Here is a 21,620-nt window from a genome sequence, read left to right on the forward strand (position 1 = left end):
TGCGAGAGCTTCTGTAGACAAAATTCTACATATTTTGGTAGAACAATTACACTATGCATCCCCCACCCACCAATTTTGTTCGAAGTGACATAAATACAACTTAGAGGTACCATGCAACTTAACTATGACAACCAAAATGAAATATTAGAAGTAAAACTATGACTGTAAGACAAAATAAAATGGAATGGAAAAAGGAAAAGTCTACTTGGGTAATTCTAGAAAATGAGAAAGACGAGGCAATCTATAACAAATGTTGTTTTTTTAAACGTTGACTTCCTTTAAAACATGGTAGGCATGCGCAATATATTGTTTAAAAAAAATCCATCACATGCAAGATCTCTTTTCGCGTGAGTACTTAAAATGATTAGGCGTTAGTGATAACAACAGACCCAATACATTCACATACATACACCTCGTAATCACGAGCAATCTTGTCTCTTCTTTCCGAATTTCGTGTAATTTTCATGATAAAAATCCGTTGAGCCTTACCTTGAAAAAAGGAGACAATCATAATAAAATGATTGATTAACATACTGTAAAATAACCACGATAATGAAATAAGCACAGTTGACATTGTCTTTGACGTCAAGCATGATATGTAAGTCTCGAGAAAGCGTGACCCTCATAAAGAGATAACTAACTATACTCACGGTCATTCTAGATTAAAGACGATCCATATTATTTTGTGATGTTCGTGTTCAGATTTGTTAGGTGTTCTATTTCTTAATTCCTGGCTCTGAATTTACTTTTTAATTCTATGTTAAGATTGCAGTATACCCCCACTACCCCCACCCCACCACCACAATTCCTCCACAACGATCTCCTTCATTTTCATGTCTTTCAAAGATACATCTTGAAAAGTTGTGCATTTCTCTACGGTGGTGTGTTAGTTGTCCTACATTTGAAAGTCTCTCGTTGTGATTTAATACCGGTTATGCATGTCTTCATATCGGCGGGGCATATGCAGTTTGTTTCTCATGAAATTTCCCTTCTATTGCTTATCCTGAATTTTTGACGAATGTTTCGTGTATTATTGTTTCAATCGTAAGCAAAACAAAAGTCAACTGAAATACATTTAGTATGGAATTCATAAAAAACAAAAATTGAATAAATGATGCTGTGTTTTCAAAACTTTATGTAAAGCTGACATGAAACACAATGAAAATTTTAAAAACAAAACAAAACATAAAATGAAACACGAGTTACGATAACAACATTTTATTTTTAAAAACAAACAAAACATTAATTGCAAGAAGAACGATGTTTTCTATTTCTCAAATAGTAATCTAAATAGCCAAGCTATAATTAAGTTATTTATATGGAATGAGCTATTTTTTCGTCAAGTCTGCTGTGATGTCACATATCTTGCGGCGGGGAGAATTTATTACATTTGATTAGATTTCCTGCGATTAAATAACTAATGTCTTAATCATTTTCCCTGGGGCGTTGGAATCACAAAAATACAAAATCTGAAAATATTATTCCTTTTCTCCATAAATATTTTTACTTGATGATTTTTTTTAATATTAACTATGTTTATAAATGAGCTTAGCTATTCCCTGTTGCCTTTTCTTTGTTTGCGCTTGCGTAAATTCCTGTACTTATAGAGAAAAGATGGCGGAGAGCTCGTGCTCTTGCAGTCGCTCAGTTGTATCCTCTGTAGACTGGAGTCTTTACACTTAGCTTTGTTGAAATCGCACCTGAAATATACAAAATACATTTTTTAAAGAGGAAACCATTACAATCATTGTGCAATATGGATCGAATTATGAATACATAAAGAGTTACTTCTTTACTTAAAGTAACATTGACGTGCAAAACGTTACAACATAATCATGTAAATCTTGTGATTTATATGCAGAAAATTGCGATCGATTTTTAAAAAAAGTGATTTTATTTCAAAAAGTGGTCATTTATATTCTTGAGTTGTATTTATGTTTTAGATTAGAAGATCGTGATGAAGAAGACGAAGACATCGGGAAATTGAGATTCATATTCTAATTCTTATGATTAACATTCGATAATTGTAATTCATATCAATAAACTTGTTATTTGTATGCGAAAATCGTTTCAAATATAGTTATTATTATAATAACGATGATATTTGAAAAGATGTTTATGAATTAAGGTTATTTTTTAGATTTTGCATAACATCACGTGATTATCGAATATAAATCACACGATTTTGCATGTAAATCGTTTCAAATATAGTCATTATTATAATAAAGATTAAATTTGAAAAGACATTTATGAATCAAGGTTATAAATACGAATAACAACATTTCGAATACTGTAAAGTCACATATTTTCTTGCGGTTTGAGGAAAAAATATGAGTTAATGAGGATTTGATTTCATGGGTGAAGAATTGTTGAGTAGTAATATCTGTGAAAAATTACATTTGGCGATGAACATAAATTAGTGGGTCTCTTCGTACCTCAAAAAACAACGAAAATTAAACTCGATCCCACGAAAATTCGTGATTTCAAAGTATATATCACAAGAATATCAATTTTTTTTGGATTTGTTAGAGTGTATTATCACATGCACCACAACATTTGTATACGATTTGCAACGTTTACAGGTCATAATTAAATACATAACTGATAAGAGCTACAATATATATTGCTGGAATAAATCTTCCCAAAACATTCACAATGCCGGATATTTTAAAGTGCTAAGAAGATTGGGACGTCGACCCGGTAGCCGAGTATTTGAGCACCCACAGTTAGAGGAATGACCTGGGTTCGAGTGTCAGTATTGCCGACACTTTCCCCCGACAAGTTGGAACAAATAATGTACCCGGAATAGAGAAAATGCGATGGACCAGACGAGGATTCAAACCCGGATCCCTCTGTTCTACTAACTGAGCTATCTTGGCCACCGGGTGATCGAACCGTCTGACCCCTACAATGATTTGTACTTACAAGTTCACGTAAAATATATGGTTGTTTCCACATATTGGATTGAGGTTGATTGGGCAGGGACGGGTATCTGCACAGAATTCTGGGGTGATGGTGAAGTTGTCCGAAGTTGGAACAACAGCTGGACTGTCCGTCGTCATATTATCACCGCGGGGTTTTTTGTCCGCCTCGGTACAAGGCCCGCTATGCATGGGTTCCAATCTCACGTTATCACATTTAGCCTGTACGTACAAACACCTATCGGAAAAAAGGTTTGTGTTTAGTGACTGAATTGAAAAACTCTCATCTCCTTTGGGGAAAAAATACGTTATCACACATATTAAATATTTTTCAAATAAATTAAGCATATGTTATTTTCTAAAGAAAGAAACGGAAGGGAGGATATCTACTGAGGGGAAAACAGTTACTTTTTTAAAAAATATATTTATTTAAAATAATACAAAAACAGAGGTACACCTCATTACATTGTTGTGTTTTGTTTTTACATTATGAATATATATCATTTATAGTAGGCAAATTTCTTACATTTTTCATGGTTTTGTTGTTTTAAGAAAAAGTAACACTTTAAATATTCTTGTAACTTTCTTTTTCTCTGGAAAACTACACTGAAGATTTATTCGACTTGTAGATAAAACAAAATCCCATAAATCAGTCATCACTAATCACAGTATAGACCATGTTCTTGTTAGGGCACAAGATTCCAGTATCTAAATCAAAAAATACCCGTTCTTCAATTTGGTATTTATTGGTCAGAGGTTTAAAGGAATGAGATTGGGGTGAATCTAGTCCACTTTACTCTTGATATGATAAAGAAGACCGTGGTTCTAGTGTCTTTACACCTATGTGTTTATAAGCCCAAGAAAAGTAGAATTCCATATTCTGCGCATTAGAATCGTGCCAGGATAATAACAGTTTGTTTATTTTTGCAACTTTTTTCCCTCCATTTTTCTAAAACTATAGATCACAAGAAGTTTTTCTTTCTTTCCTTCTTTTAACTTAAAAAAATAACTAGTATAACTTTTTTATGATGGCTGAATTTTATTGAAAGTTTATATCTTGAAGTCAGAATAAAATATCAAGTGCTGATATCTAATTTCCCATATTAATACTTCATGTATTTTATCTATAATATGTGTACTTGTTACTGTAAGTGTGTCCGTCTGTACAACACAGTGTCTCGTCTCCGCTGGAATGGTAATGATGATTGCAATCAATGACTCGGAGAATATCACACATGTCGGTAGTGTCTGCTAATAGTCCAACAGAATTTCCCACCAAAGACAGCGCAAAGACAACCAGCAAGTCTAGTGGAAAGAAAAAAATCAAGAACCATGAATTTCAATTAGGTTACTAGTATTTAGAGAGCATTAGTTGTAGGAAGTGTTCTATTATGTTTTGGAAGGAAATGTAAAAAAAAAAAAAAAAAAAAAAAAAAAATTCAAAAGATCTACATTTGATTGTCTTGAGGAATGATATTTTGTAAGAAGGTTTGGTTTCCAATATTTCAAATTTCTACGATCAAAATAAAAACCAATAATAAAAAGTGTATGCCCAAATTATTACTTTTTATTCTGTATTTTCAGAATTTGAAACTTCGTAAAGTATTGGTTAAAGAAATTTTTGTACACGTAGACATCAACTTTAAATGCATGATTCTCAACGAGAGAAACTATCCTCATCTGTGCATTCTTTATGTACCTTTTTAAGAAAAATGCAATTTTACAACAATTTGACCACTATGTAAATTATTTTTACGGTAGGTAATAAATTTATCTGCTAGGTTGATTTTTCAGTTATCTTAGAATTAAGCTTAAAATCATTTACCTTCTCTAGAGAACATGTCTGATATCCTCAACTTCTTCCAGAAAAGATAAAAGTTAGATGTGATTGTTTCCCACTATAAGCACCAGTTGATTAGAGATCGTATTTTATTTTCAACAGATTTAAGGAGTTTGCGTGAGATCAAATGACTCCAACATTATTTGTTTTCCCATGACTTGCTATCGTCGATTGTCAGTCCTATACAAATAAAACATAGGTATTAAATCTTACTTTGAAAAGCACAAAACAATTTTTGATTTGTTCTCCAAAATAAAACTCATGTTTCAAAAGTGAAAAAAAAGATTATTTATCCCTTAATACATGTACCAACAAGAACATGCAAAGTCTGTGCATTACATAAAATATAAACATGTAACTGTGCATAACATAAAATATAAACAAAATTCATTTTATAAAATCATTACATTACTTTCATTGTGTAAATTAGTAAAGGGGGTTAATCTTTAAGATTGAATTCCAGAATTATGATAGAATTTTTAAGTGTATTGTTCCATTGTTTCAATAATCTTTGTACATGAGTGTATCAAACAATGCCGAATAGATATTCACTGAGTATATCTAACAATCAAACTATATATCTCGATCAATTAAATTTTATAGCATTTGTCATCGTAATGAAACATATATCTTACACACAATCGTTCGGGTATACAGATAATTTTATGACATGCTTTTAGCGAAAATTGACATTATCAGCATCAAACCATTAACTTTAAATAGAAGTAAGTAATAACAAAGATTTTATGGTTACATGAATAATTGTGGTCAGTTATGTACATTGCCACCGATTCTATCGTGAATGTACTGTCTTCTAATATGATTTTATTTTAGTACCATTGTGGAAATGTTTGTTACTTTTATAATAGTTCTTTCTGTTAACCAAGGTAAGATTAACATTTTTATTTTTAATTAATTTATTTATTTATTTATTTTACAGACTGGTTCTCTTTATCTCATTCATATGATAAACCTTAGCAAAAGAGTATTTCTTTAGGTCAGTGTTATACGTATTCAGAAAAAATGTATTTGATGTGTTGAAGGACTGAAGTAAAACATTTAAATTCAGTTTGATTTTTTTCTTCATTGAACTTTACTTTATTTTGTATATTTACAAATATCCATTTTTGGTTTTCATATTGGAGGAGGGGGTGGTGGCTTCTTTTTCTCATTGAGGGGGTTGTTACACACTACTATCCAAAATAGTAGAATTAGCACATGTACGTGTACGCTCAGAAAATAATCCAAACATGGATTACAATTTATAAATGAAGATTTTTGTTGTAGATATATATTTACATGCATATTATGTTAGAAATTCTTGATGACTTTTACATTTTCAGGAATCGGGACATGTGAGGATGCTCTTATCGTATCCCTAGCCCCAGACAGGTCGGACAATGGTCATCTTGTATACATACGTGCTCCACTTCAAACGTCTACCAATAAAGACCATTCACTGCCAATCAGTTTTTCAAACATTACAAATATCAACGAGCTGAAATACGATCCGTATGATCAGTCACTCTTCATGAACGATATTTCATCCAATTTGTACATTATAAAAAACTTTTCTGACAATGTTCAAGCAGATAAACTCACTAAAAATGTAATTAACACATTTTCATCACCATCGTCAAAAATAGCGGTGGACTGGCTATCAAAGAATATTTATCATTTGGATCCATCATACAACTGGATTACTGTACAACCAATTAAGGGTGTCGGTGGTTCAAACAGGAAAACGGTGGTAGATGGTCTACTTTCACCGAAATCCATCGCTGTTGATCCACTTAATGGGTGAGTTCATCGGAAAATAAATTAGTATATCAATGTAGTATTATTTATACTCCATCAAGATTAAAATGGAATTTCAGCTCTAATCCCTAATGGAACAGTTCTATAGTTTCGAAGTTAAAATATATGGCCTATGAATAAATGATAAGAATGTAATGATTTCCCCGCCTATTTTGGCGAAAATAACCTTTATTTGTTTTCAAAGAATATGCACTTTATAATAAAAATGGCGATTTAACAGATGCATCCGATCACCAAGACTGGAATAAGAGGATACGAATATAATTACATTGGTTATTTTTATATGAAACCGGGGTTGGGGGGGGGGGGGTTATAATGAAAAATGGAGATAACGAACAGTATTCAATGATGCAGATAAAACGAATTAGAACAAATATATCACATCATTCTAGGAAAATTTTAAGACAAATCATTGTTGAAGTTTCATAATATATAAAGTCAGAGTTATTGCTCCTAGCAGTGGTTAGATCTTCCTTAATATAATCAAAGGCACTGCATTAAATGCATTAAAGATATTAATAATTATATTCAAAGGTTTCTCTTCTGGTCTGCAGAACATGGCGGGGGATCTGCCATATGGAAGTCGTCCCTTTCTGGGAGCGACCAGAGTCTGTTGCAATCTGGTCTTTTATTGGTCACTGATATTGTCGTAGATGAAACAGAGAGGCGGATCTTTTGGTTGGATATTGGAAGAGAAACTCTGGAGACGTGTGGATATGACGGGTCAGACAGGAGAGTGTTGAAGAGATCTCCGTCTTTACTGATGTCCATGAGTGGTCTTACATTGTACCAAGTAAGTCATTGATGAAGGATATCTAAAACGACCTTAAAGGAGAGAAAACGGGAGAGGTCTTTATAATTTCAATTGAACTTAGACCCACCACCACCACCAAAACAGAATACAAAAAGACAAATTTGAAAATTAAGAAAAGGACTGAATAGTATGATGAGATATTGAACGATTGAATGAACCCAAGCTATCAATATTTATCAAAGTAATAAATTGATTGATAAGATTTCAAATCAAGGACGGAAATAGGAAATCGGCTTTTTGGGATCTGTTATTAAGTATTCTGGTATAGCCGTTACAGCACTTGCTTACAAAGGTATGAAATCCTGAGAAAACTTCAAACGAACTGTATTTCATGCGGAAATATAACGGAAACATTCATGAGATGGAAAATCATACCATCTCTATTGGGATTTGCACCCGATGTTTAGACTATTTTTTACCCATCTCACAATGAAACAAGATTGATTGATTGATTGTATATTGTTTTACGTCCCATTCGAGAATCTTTCACTCATATAGAGACGTCACCATATACCGGTGAAGGGCTTCAAATTTTGACCTTTACTCGGCACTCAGGGCCATTGAGCAGTGAGGGATCTTTATCGTGCCAACGCCTGCCGTGACACGGGGCCTCGGTTTTTAAGGTCTCATCCGAAGGACCCGCAACTTTCACTTCAAAGTGCCGAGCGCATGGCGAAGGAACAGTTGCTACCTATTTTTTATCGACTTAGGTCTGTCGCGGCCGAGATTCGAACTCACGACCTCCCGATCACGGAGCGAGCGCTCTACCGACTGAGCTACCGTGAACGGTCAATGAAACAAGAAAGAGGGCTTAAAATTATGTAGACATTTCCTACGTAATCTTATTACGCACAATAAATTATTGTTCTGTAGAGAACTGTAGATCTTTGTGACCATATTTTGATCGAGAAGTGGCCTTTTATAAAAATTCCTCGTTGAATGTAATTAAATTCGCACGATTTCCCCAAACACATCAATATTTCATTATACCAGTTCTCCAAAGAAAATCTCTCCGAAGGCATATTTTAAAGATAATGAAAGTATATGCTGATTAGACGAATAGTCGTCTGTAGACCTGATTGACCATTATACTGCACAAAGTAAAGGCTCTACCAAAGACCTCCTTTGTATTACCATTCAGTTGCTAATCTACTTCTCTATGTCAGTTTTGCCAGAGCAGTTTGCCTACCTCATGTTTTAAGCATACAGTTGCTTCCTTTTTTCTTCAGGACATTCTGCATGTTATCATAACTTCTTATTTTGTTTTTCAGGCAATCTTTGTATATTACCATATACAGTTTCTTACCGTGTTTTAAGGACCTTTTATCTGTTAGCATATAGTTTGCTGCTTTATTGTTTTGTTGGCATACAGTTTGCAATTGATTGCATTTCAGAATATCCTTCTGTTACCATACAGTATCTTTTATGTCCCAAGACTTCAGCCGTGTTACCATACGTTACCATACTGTTGCTTAACTTTTTCAGGACATCGTTTGTGTTATCATAGACTTGCTTAACTTTTCCAAGATTTCAACTGTGTTACCATACAGTTGCTTAACTATTTCAGGACATCGTTTATGTTACCATAAAGTTGCTTTACTATTTCAGGACATCGTTTGTGTTACCATAAAGTTGCTTAACTATTTCAGGACATCGTTTGTGTTACCATAAAGTTGCTTAAATTTTTCAGGACATAGTTTGTGTTACCATACAGTTGCTTAACTATTTCAGGACATCGTTTGTGTTACCATACTCTTGTTTAACTTTTTCAGGACATCGTTTGTGTTACAATACAGTTGCTTAACTATTAACTATTTCAGGACATCGTTTGTGTTACAATATAGTTGCTTAACTATTTCAGGACATCGTTTGTGCTATCATAAGTTGATTAACTTTGTCAGGACATAATTTGTGTTACCATACTTGCTTAACTATTTCAGGACATCGTTTGTGTTACAATACAGTTGTTTAACTTTTTCAGAACATCGTTTGTGTTACTATACAGTTTGCTTACCTGGTGGAATGCATAAATAAACAAACAGGACAGACTGTCTGGCAACATTTGTTTCAATGGCCGAAGGATGGCAAGTTCGAATACAAGGTCCCCCAGGCACTGAGGTTTATAAAAGACAAGGACCAAGGCAATGAAACACGTAATTGAAAATGTTTTATTGTAAAATTAACAATTTCTTTGGGAAATTCACAACATTTCACGTTTTTTTTTTTCATTTTAAAGAGAAGCCTTTCAACTGTCATTAAACATAAAAAAGCATTCTTTGCATTCCAACATTTCATACTGAATGCTAGTACACCACTATGAACTTATGAAGAGTGATCTTTTAATTTGTTAAATCCATTGTATAATTAAGATCGTATCGATGGAAGTGTTTACTTTGAAGACATTGAACATTTGCAAAAAAAAAAATGTACCCAAACTTTGCACTCATTGTAGAACTTTGTGAAGAAAAGGGTTGCGAGTTCATTTGTGTAGGTCCCAGAGATGATGTAGCCAAATGTCTATGTCCAGACGGACTCACACTGACAGAGAATGGAATAAACTGTACACGTACGTATGACGTCACAGGAAGTGAATAGGGTTTTGTTTAGATATTTTGTAGCATTTCATTGTCCACCCTCACAAATGCTCTATTTGAACATTAAAATTGTGTTGTTCATTTCATGGGTCTTTATTTTTATCAAAACACGAAATATCTATTAACCCACTAGGAAACCCCTCAATATATTGGACAATTATTGACAAATGTTTTATGTTTGTTTTAGAAAATACTATGTTACACCAGAAATCTCTTTTGTTATCGAACTCTTCATCAATCTGCTTTGTGGATGTTCTTGTACTAACCGGATTGCCATTAAAGGTGAACTGTGTATTACACAGTAACCAATCCATATCTCATTTTGCGGTTGATACACGTCATGATAAAATTTATTTTGAGGAAAGTGATAACGAGAAGCTATTGATGTTGGACATAAACACAGGGCTGATAAAAGAACTGCTGTCAGTTTCTGTGGTTTCTGGTGAGTGATATTACTAATTAGAGTATTTAGTATTGAATAATATACTACTGGTTTTTAACAACCCAAGGATAGATGTCTTTGTTAGCTACAGAGATATAATGGTTTATATGTAACCAAAAAATAATGAGGATAAACATATGTAACACGTGATTTTTTAATAGATTAAAAACATTATTTTGATGGGTTTTTTTTACTTGATTATGAAATTTGCTTTGTAACAATTTATGTAACATTATATTCTAAGGCCTGTGTGTGGATTGGTTAAACAATAACATCTACTGGGCAGAGAGGAAAACAGGCCTGATTATGTTTATAAATGAAAGGTTTCCAATGGAGATGCCAGTTTTTCAGAACATTGACCATCCATCTGCACTTGCTATAAATCCCCTGAACAGGTACAGAGTTAATCAACACAGAGTGCTGTTGAACTTAGTACACCCTGAGGGTTGACTTGTTTTCAAAGACAGGGATAATGAAATACTAGAAGATATTGGTGCCAAAAAAAAGAATTTTGTACTGAATAGTCTTTATTTCAGAAACTTGAAATTAAAAGAATATTTGAACATAAAATATGATGAATGAAACCTGAGGAATAGCTAAGCAGAATTATTTTAAATGGGTGTGGTAGGATTGAATGGAGTATTTTGATGGCATTAGAATAGGATCAGAAATGGATAGAATCGGAATACCTAAGAGTAGTAAAATATCTGATTGAATAGAATTTGGATATGAGAATGCAAAATAACTTTAATGGTAATCTAACAACAAAGCTTTATGATAAACATGATGACTTCAATTTTTCAATCGTTAACGTCCCTTACTTATGTAGCAATATACCCTTATCACCTGCATATGGGGTTTTTGTCTCCCAGTTGATTCGATACGCAAGAGAATGCTTTATGTATGAATAATATCTTAAAGGAGGCAAGCTGTTGACAAACAAGTTGATGAAACAAGGATATGAATAGTCTCGTTTGAAGTCATCATTTTGCAAGTTTTATGGTCGATACTATGACCTTTTTAGCAAATACAACCTATCATTAAGTCTACTAATACTAATTGTTAAGCCATTATTTACACACTGAATTGTCTACGGATTTTCCGTTTTTCCCCATCATGACATGGAGCACACGGCGGATGTGACGGATCGACCAGGGATGCTCACTCTTCCATTGGTTCTGATCTCACCTCGGAGGTTTTTTGAGGTCCGTGTTTGCTTTGCTCCCGATTTGTATTGTTTAATATTATTTCATATTTCAACTAGGATTCTATTACAAGAAAAAACAATCAATTTATTTCAATAGTCCAATTTAGAATTGGAAACAAAAATACTTTTTAAGTCAAAAAAGAATACAAAAATTGAACACAATAGGCCAAGAAGAAAGCTATTAATGAAAAATTTCTTGAAAGTTATGTCCATGTTTTGTGAAATTTTCCGTCTGGAAATTTTCTGAATAGATTTTCCTCATTTTAACAAAACAAAAATTTCAAATATTGCTCTGCTTTGTTACAGGTTTCACACCTAAGAGAACTGTCTTGTATCGTCTTTTCCTTTTGTATTGTTGCCATTGCTTATACTTATTACACAGACCATCGACACTTACCAGTATCATTTCTGTTCAACAGAAGGAAACATCATTTTTAAACTTTCTTGGAAAAATTGTACACGGTTGATATTTTCCTAGAATATTTTCTCTACAGAACATTATACTGGATCAGCGGTGTGGTAGGAACGTTTATCATTGAGGCCGGATCTTATGACGGAATGGAACGCTGGATAGCTGTAAATACCAAGCACCTTAAAAACCCTAACGGATTGTCAATTGATATAAAAGATAATAGGTATTTTGTAAAAATTGTATATATCTTTACTTACTTCTAGCACTTTACAACAGCAAAACTCACAATTTAAAAGTCTTTTTCTTTTCTTTTTATCTCAAGAATGCGTATTTAATCTTAAGCTAGAAAAAGTATCCTTGTTTGACAGGCTATGGTGGGTTGATATAGATGGTGTATACTCCATGGATCTGGAAACCAATGAGATACAATTATATACTTCATATAACATCATTTCATTTACAAAATACAAGGTAAATATCAAAGTTATTTGTTTTCTAAAGTGAAATGTCCATTCTTAGCATTTACATGCATTGTGTTCCTTTATGTTTAATTTACTGGTATAATACTTCATCACAAAATGAGGCAGAGATAGTAAGCAATCGTATTGTACGATCTTCATAATTCCACTGTGGGTCTTTAAAGGGGCCTGGACACAGTTGCATTATCGTTTCTGTTTACCATTTCAAATTTCCATTTTTATTCAAAAATTAACTTCAGTTTGGACCTATATGCACGTTCTTAAAAGTCAATGACAACGACATTTTTCATAACGTTAGGTCAAACATCTGTATTTGTAAACATGGGCACGAACTCTGTTATTGTTAATGTTTACGTTTTACCGGGTGTGTTCAATTTGCTAACTCAGCACACTTCACTGAACATGAAATAACAATGCTGGTATGTTTGTTTTTCTTTCTAACATTCTTTCTCTGAGTTTTTTTTAGATTATAATTTTGATATTTTTTATTTATACACGACAAATTTTCCACTTTTTATGCCCCCGTAATCGAAGATTCGGGGCCATATAGTTTTTGCCCTGTCCGTCCGTCTGTCTGTCGAGCTGTCTGTTTGTCCGCAAAAACTTTAACCTTGCCCATAACTTTTGATTGGTTGGAGCTATGGCTTTCATATTTCACATGTGTATTCCTTGAGACAAGGCCTTTCTTTGGGTACCATCATATTTGACCTTTTGACCTTGGAGTTTGACCCACTTTTGCAAAATTTTATGAGACTTTAACCTTGGCCATAACTTTTGAACGGTTGGAGCTTAGGCTTTCAAACTCCACATGTGTATTTCTTGTGACAAGACCTTCCTTTGGGTACCAACGTCTTTGACCCTTTGACCTTGACCTTGGAGTTTGACCTACTGTTGAAAAAACTTTAACCTTGGCCATAACTTTTGAACAATTTGTGCTAGGTCTTTCATACTTCATATGTATACTCCTTGTGACAAAACCTTTCTTAGAATATCAACAACTTTGACCTTTTGACCTTGACCTTGGAGTTTGACCTACTTCAATTTTGAAAAATTTTAACCTTGGCCATAACTTTTGAACAGTTAAAGCTAGGGTTTTCATACTTCACATATGCATTTCTTGTGACAAGACCTTCCTTTATATACCAACAACTTTGACCCTTTGACCTTGACTTTGGAGTTTGACCCACTTTTGAAAAACTTTAACCTTGGCCATAACTTTTGAACAGTTGGTGTTAGGTCTTTCATACTTCACATATGCATTTCTTGTGACAAGTCCTTCCTTTAGATACCAACAACTTTGACCCTTTGACCTTGACCTTGGAGTTTGACCTACTTTTGAAAAATTTAAACCTTGGCCATAACATTTGAACGTTTGGTTCTAGGGCTTTTACATTTCATGATCATGTGTATCACTTGAGACAAGACCTTCCCTTGGGCACCATTTGACCTTGACCTTGCCTTTTTACTTACTTTGAAAAAAACTTTAACCTTCGCCATCACTTTTCAACGGTTTGCATTAGGGCTTTCATATTTCACAGGTATATTTCTTGAGACAAGACCTTTCTTTGGGTACCATCATTTTTGATTTCTTGACCTGGAGTTTGACTTGCATTTGAGAAACTTTAACCTTCGCCATAAGCTGCCATACGGGGGCATCAGTGTTTCACAAACACATCTTGTTTTCAAATGTGATGAAGAGATTATACTTCGTGAAAGTGCGAGGATTTCTGTAAATCAAACGTGTCCTGAAATTCGTAGTTTTAAAAATGAAGTTTTTAATTGCTCTTTTATACAAATGTAATATATTGGTCTGAAGTGATATAGAAACATGTAAGTCGTGATATTATACCGTAAATTTTAAGATAATATTAACGTCAAATCTGTCCAAGTCCCTTTAACTGTTCATATTTTGTTCTAGGACTATCTCTTGCTATTGAAAAACCAGGGCGAAGTTCGCATAACTAACATTAATTCACCAGGAATCCACAGACATTTAGATGTGCCGTATTTATTTACTAATGCCATTGTTTACGATCAATCTGAACAACCAATTGCTAAAGGTAAATAATACACTTGAAATTTCTGTGATGGTGCGTTTGCAATTTTGTCTAATGTATAAATCACTTCTATATTTGATAACATAAGACGTCTGAAATTTTTTTTTTCCGGTGTTGAAAGAATCATTAATGTCATAATTACTAAAACGTTTACTTTTCAACCTAGCTACAAGCTACTATATGGGACTGCATGTAAAGGTCTAGTTTAGAGAACATGCTTGCTTATCAACCAGTTATAACTGCAATAATTTTTGAATATCAAGTTATGACTTTTTTCATAGATATCTGTCATGTGAGTAATGGCGATTGTGAACATATTTGTATCCCAAAACTGAATGGTACCCGAACATGCAAATGTCGACTAGGTTATAGGTTAACGAAGGATCGAAAAACTTGTAAAACGAGTAAGTTCGAAGCTTTATTTAGTTTAGTACATTTAGTGTAACTAACTTTTGATAATTTCTATTTTAATTTGAAGGGAAAAAAGGTAAAATAGAAGGTAATCAGATATATATACCTCGAGCTCATGTGTCTCAAATAAATACTTTCATTTCTCATAAATATAACGTTATATAGAACAGTGCTTCATGTTCATTTTCTGAAACATGAACATGACATTATCCAACACTGAAACGTTTTCAAGCGCTTAACAATTAATGAGTTTGTACTTTTAGTTCCACTGCAGAGCGACTTTGTGTTGACTGTTGACTTTACGCACGCTACCATTTTTCAAGTGTCAATGGCCGATGCTAATATTGTTGCAATAGACGTAAATGAGACAATTCGGCCAGTGAACGCAATCTTCCACCCTCCCAACCGCAATTTGATCTACTCTGATGCGATGTACCGCGAGATTAGACAATTGTCGATGTCAGGTCGTGAGTCAGTCGCTCTGACTAATACAGGTACATTTTAATTTCCAATTAATTCAAATACCAATAGATGAAAGTAAAAGAGGATTCTGTCAGATAAAGATATCTATAGCAAGTTGGCCAAATGTTGCCTTCGCTGCTTAATAAAACTTATTTTCATAATGACATCTTGTCTTTAAAAACTAAAACGCTTATTTATTTTTTTTTAAACAGAAACAATTACTGGATGTTTCTAAAATAGGTTGAATTCTTGGTGTCAGAGACTTGGTTAAAATTTTAGGCAGCTCTTGGATATCATATTAAAATAGTCCTTAAATGTCAAATTAAAACACAACAACAACTAGATATTTATTACAATGATAGGTCTATTTGAACCTCAAGCCCTGGTGATGGACCCGTCTACTGGTCATCTCATATACTCAGCCGTCAGTACCAAGTCCTATATTGGAATACTAAATATAGAAACAAGGGAGAGAAAAACGGTAGTACCGGGATTAACCTCTGTCTACAACATAGCAATACATCCACAAAAAGGGTAACTGATTACACATTCTACACAGAATAAGCATTGTGAAATACATTAAAGCTCATATGGTTAAACCATATGTTTTAGAAACGAAAAGAAAATATAAAAAGTCATTTTCAATATTTCAGGTATTTGTTTTGGTCGGACCTGGTTTACTCAGCTTCATATATAGGGAGATCCTACATGGATGGGTCAGCGATGATCAATCTCATTTACAAAGACATTTCACAACCGAACAGTTTGACGCTGGATTACAAAAGTGAATAATTCACTATTATAGCTTGTAGTGCTCAGTTACACATATCTCTATGTTATTTTGCTTTTCTTGAAGGTGAACAGATACCGTTTCAAAAGTACATGCAATATATGTTTTAGTGCAAGTACTTGATTGGTGTCCTGTTCGACCTTCCCTCTTTATCCAAATATAAATCTACAACGCGATGTATTTAAGAAACGATGCAGATTTATATTTAGCAAAATAAATTATATCAAAAAAAAAAAAAAGAGAGAGAGAGAGAGAGAGAAAATTTATATAATGTACCGAATTTTACTATCTGCTTGAATTCAATGAATGTTTACAATGAATTAATTAAAAATATCGATAAAAATATGTATGACAGTATAATGAGCTTATATTTGTGTTGACAAAATAGATAATTTCCTCTACTGGACCGATGGGGATTTAGGTACAATAAATTATTGTGATCTGGACGGCAAAAACAGGGGTATTTTACTCCAAGACAGGAAACAGAAGTTCAGACATTTCGACATCAGTGGAGACCATATTTATTACACTGCCTTAGATGACCAGTAAGTAAAATATTTAAAACAGTGAAACTCGAAAACATTGTATAACACAATAAGAACATTATAAGCCTTTGCTTTTGGAGGAATGAAAATTGTATTCTCGAAATATATGTTTATTTTTTCTCCCCTTCGTTGCAGGAAAATAACAAAAGCGTCACTTTCAAATGCTAAGGAGATAGCATGGATGAATTATTCTGCAGAGTTTGGAAAACTTCAGTCTTTGCAAGTATATGGAGAAGAAGTAATACCAGGTAATGCGCAAAATTTTGTCAAATCTTAAGTATTTTCTGATTTATTAAAACACGTAAGTTGTAGCATGTACTTGCTTAAACGTTTTTGCTACCATGAGATGTACAGCTGTATAAAAAATACCTGAAGTTAGGGTAGAAAAGCAATTAATGTGTTTATAATAAAATTTACTTACCTTGTTATTGATCATTTGCAAAATTATTTTGTTAAAAAAACATTATGATTGTACACACAAGTACTCTGAAGTAGATGTTAAAACGATGCTTTAGTTTCTAATTGATTATATCTATGTAGTTTTTGGAGATCAGGTCTTCCAACAATCTGTCGGAATTCCGAAGTGTAATAAAATAGAGCGCCGTTCTTAGAGGACCTATTTTTGTATTCATATGGAGCAGAATTTATTCAAAAACTTAAACATGAGAAAAAGACGCTTGTTGTCCTTCAACTCGACATTTCAGGGCTCTAATTGGCGACTAGTTTAGTCGCCATGGCGCCTAAAATTTTTGATTGGTGCCTAAAATTTTTCCATAAGTCGCCAAATTGGCGACACTTTTAAATTTACTTGGCTATCGTCGAATTCCTGAAATTTAACATTTTTAACAATTTTTCTGAAAATCTAAATTATTTAGATAAATTATTTAGATATATCGACGATGTATTATCAATTAACAATAGTTACTTCCATTCATATATCAACTCGATATATCCCAGTGAACTTTATAGGCGTCGGAAGCAAATTGAAAGTGGGGTGGCTAATTGAAAGTGTGGGGGGGGGGGGGCTAAACCAACGAAAAAAGGTAAGCTCCAATTTTCAATGCCTATATTATGTCTATCTTTGCCAAAAAAAGTGGAGGGGGCTAAGCCCCCCCCCCCCCCCCCCCGGTTCCGACGCCTATGAACTTGAAATAAAAGATACCACAGAGTCTGACACATCTGTTTCACATTTGAATATTTTACTAGAAAAAGACTTTAATGGTAACCTACCGACCAGACTTTACGATAATGATTTCAACTTTTCTTTCACCAACTTCCTTTACTTTTTATAAGTAGCAGTATACCCTTATCACCTGCTTATGGGGTTTATATCTCCCAATTGATTCGATACGCAAGAGCATGTTCCACGTAAATTTCTAAAACAAGGCAAGCTATTGACAAACAAGTTGGTGAAACAAGGATATCAACAGTCTCGTTTAAAGCCATCATTTCGCAAGTTAATTGTTCAATACAATGACCTTGCCAGCAAATACAATCTATCATTTAATCGAATGTTGACTGACGTTATTAGGCAATTCTTTAAACACTGAATTTTCCATTTGCCCGATCCTGACAATGAGCACATGGCGGGTGTGACCGTCGACAGAAGATGCTTACTCCTCTGGCACCTGATCCCATCTCTGTCTGGCACCTGATCCCATCTCTATTGCTTTTTCGTGGTCCGTGATTGATCTGCTTCCGATTTGCATTGTTTTTCATTGGACTTTTGAGCTTGATAACTGTTCGTTATCTCCATATTTCATTACAGAAATGTAACCCCTATGCCTATTATATTTTCTGAAGAAAAACATACATTGGAAATTGAAAATTTAATGTAAATGAATGAGTTGATTGGAATTGCATAACTTTGTAGCCTATCTCTAACAATTCAGTATAGTAAAACTAAAATTCGCTGCCATTTTGAACTGGCATGATTACCAGTTTGTTGCAGTATTGCATTGTTCCGAGATTGAAAAAGAACATCAACCTGTTTCTTTTTCAACTGCTCAAATGCCACTTCGAGTGATGATCGATTGCAGTCTTTGGAATTGATTTCCATGCATTTCGCATCGACTTAGGGAACATCTTTGGAAAACGTATATGACAAAAACACTTTTACTAAAGAACAAAGACTAATGCTCGTTACTCAGTTTGTTTGCACACACCATTGCAATTATGAGGCTATACATCTTTCAAAAAATAATGATTTAATGCTTAAATAATCAGCTCCTGGAAACAATGGTTTTAACAGCACACTGAATACCACTAGTAAGTTGTGTATGTGATTAAAGTTTAGTTTATATTTCTCGCAAAATGTACATATTTTAAATGTTTTCCACAGTGCATAGTGTATGTTCTGTTTCTAATGGCCGCTGCAGCACGTTTTGTTTACCAACAGCCAAAGGTCGCAAATGCGCATGCCCAGATGGTGTGGACCTTCAGAAAGATAAACGAACTTGTGAAGGAGGTAGTCATGGAAACTCATTCCAAAGTTTTTATCCATATACTTAAAAAAAAGAATTTTTTTACTGATATATAATTACCTCTTAACGCATCTCTTTGAGAAGTAATGATTTCTCATAGACTGAAATGGTAAAGGTGTGTAAATACATGTACATGCAATTGTTTTCTTTTGTAGTTGTTAAGTGTCCAGAAGTTATTCCTAATGGAAAAGTAAATCCGGATTGTGCACCATACATTGGTATTAAGTGCACGTACACGTGTAATTCTGGCTTTCGGCCAACGATGTCGGCAATTTTATGTCAAGGAACATGGAACATATCATCTCTGGATCAACTTTGTAAGATTTCCTACAATCGAAATTAAATACATGCTCTTGCTTTTTCACACTGAAAAATGATCGTTTATGAAAAAAGTTTACTCCAAGAAATAGCAAAATAGCATACTAAATTTAACTTTCGTTTTAATTGAGGTGTGGAGGTGCCGACTCAGCGCCCAATGACAGACCCGACCAATGACGGGGCGATTGCAGGAGGGATCGTCGCGGCCAGTCTAGCGGTCACTATTGTGCTGGTTCTCATCATAATATTCCTGTGCCGAAGGTACCGAATACGACGGTTGTCCCAGAAAAACGCCAACATTTTTAATATTTTTTGTTTCATTAAAATCATGAAGTTAAGTGTTGGTATGCATCATTTTTAACATTTTTTGAATGCTACATGTATATAAAAATGTCAACGAAATATCTCTATAAATAACATTTTCCTCTTAGATGAATCTTATATTGTAGTTGACGGTGCAACGTCCAAGACGTCAAAACGTAATTAATTTATTTGTTCATGAATTATGCTTCTTACCTTTAGAATATTTTAAATATTTTATTAACGCAGAGAATCGACATATTTGATTTTTAGTTGGTAAGCAAATTATCCATCTCGCACATACTACTGACATTGAAAGACTGCAAAATGATAATTCTCTAATTCTCTGAATAGACAACTCCCAAGCTCCTATTACGACTTCGCGAGTCTCCATTCGTCGGCAAGCTCCGAAATTTTCAGTTTGTCCTTGAGGGGGTGTCTTTTGATGTTTGTTATATTTGCTCAATGCTACCCAGTATAAGATGTATGTCTTGGGCAATAAAGATTATATAAGACTTTTCTAACAAGCACCTCTACGATCGGATAATTAGTATAACGATCCTTGAACATTTTATGTCAGATAAAATCACTGTCCGAGACATGATCTATTTTTGTAATCTTTTAGTTTCCATTTCTTTTCCCGTATGAATAGGAGTCGTATCCCGCTCCATAAAGTACCGAATGATATTTTATCTAATTTAATTGAGACTGTTTAGGATTTAAGGAAAAAAGAGAACTTTGTTTTGAACTTTACTTCTCATTCCCTGTATAACTGAAGAGTTCCAATAATTAAAGGACCTTTATTAATGCTTAATTATGCTGTATGCTGATTTTTTGTGTAAGAACATCTGATGGTACTATGAATTTAAATTAAAAATATCTTGAGAAATCGTTAATTGGTAAGGTACATTGCGTATGACCCTAATTCTGCAAAGAGTTAACGTACGCTTAGCAGCGCAGTGGTTCTATGTAGAAAACGATCTTTAATTTTTTAAAATTATTCACAGAGCCAGTGATTCCCCAGCCCCCGATTCTGGTGCCATTCACTATATCAACGGAGGACACGTGAACCGGAACGGTGTTAACGGAACAAGGAAAGGGTCAAGGGTCATTATAGAGGAAGTGCCCTCCAATAACCATTCCAATACCTGAAAAATAGATCCCACTGTTGAACTCCTGGAGAGATCAAGTAATTAAATTTGAGAAGTGCCCAGAAAACAAGAAATTGCGGTCTTTAAGGTGGCCTTGTTTTTCCATCTGATGTGACATGAATTTAATTTAAATGTTTTATAGAAGTTGCACTGGTTACAAATATGTTAATGTTAAAAATGCTGTTTTGCTACTGCACAAGAGAGTGTAAAAATCATTTTTAAAAAATCCATGTTTCATAAATCATCAAATATTTGTGTTACTTTTGAATCAAGTTATATGTCATCTATCAGTGTGGTGAATTAATGTCTTATCAGAGTTGAAACCATCAACTGAAGTCACTACAAAAAAATCACTTTTTATTCATTAAACATAATGTAACATGAGCTTCATATTGCTTACAACAACACATCATTATATGATTGTACTAATAAAGACAGTAAAACAATATACATTTCATTTTTAATAGACTGGAAATTAATAAACAAGTGTATAAAATTAAGTCTTCTACAGTATATTACTATGGCATTTAAGTACAATGAGATCTAAAAACACTTAAAAACATGATTCGTCCTAAT

General features: G+C 33.7%; 2 protein-coding genes across 2 annotated transcripts; one reads left to right on the forward strand and one right to left on the reverse strand.

Annotated features, from left to right (window-relative positions):
- Positions 1-1,333: 1,333 nt before the first annotated feature.
- Positions 1,334-4,204, reverse strand: LOC133174315 (agrin-like). Its single transcript, XM_061309405.1, has 3 exons — positions 4,061-4,204; positions 2,926-3,159; positions 1,334-1,700 (listed from the first exon to the last, which is right to left on the reverse strand). The coding sequence occupies exons 1-3, from the start codon at positions 4,156-4,158 to the stop codon at positions 1,553-1,555; spliced, it is 480 nt and encodes a 159-aa protein (XP_061165389.1). The 5' UTR covers positions 4,159-4,204; the 3' UTR covers positions 1,334-1,552.
- Positions 4,205-6,292: 2,088 nt separating this feature from the next.
- On the forward strand, positions 6,293-21,176 carry LOC133174256 (low-density lipoprotein receptor-related protein 4-like). Its single transcript, XM_061309337.1, has 15 exons — positions 6,293-6,561; positions 7,219-7,372; positions 9,375-9,546; positions 10,674-10,824; positions 12,417-12,519; positions 14,446-14,587; positions 15,259-15,489; positions 15,820-15,991; positions 16,111-16,241; positions 16,636-16,792; positions 16,928-17,040; positions 19,134-19,259; positions 19,431-19,592; positions 19,725-19,854; positions 20,901-21,176. Exons 1-15 carry the CDS (start codon positions 6,293-6,295, stop codon positions 21,043-21,045), a joined length of 2,358 nt encoding a protein of 785 aa, XP_061165321.1. The 3' UTR covers positions 21,046-21,176.
- Positions 21,177-21,620: the final 444 nt, after the last annotated feature.

The sequence above is a fragment of the Saccostrea echinata genome, unplaced genomic scaffold (genome assembly GCF_033153115.1).
Source record: "Saccostrea echinata isolate AGI-Se365-2 ecotype Australia unplaced genomic scaffold, CSIRO_AGI_Sech_v1 ptg000057l, whole genome shotgun sequence".
NCBI classification, from domain to species: Eukaryota; Metazoa; Mollusca; class Bivalvia; order Ostreida; family Ostreidae; genus Saccostrea; species Saccostrea echinata.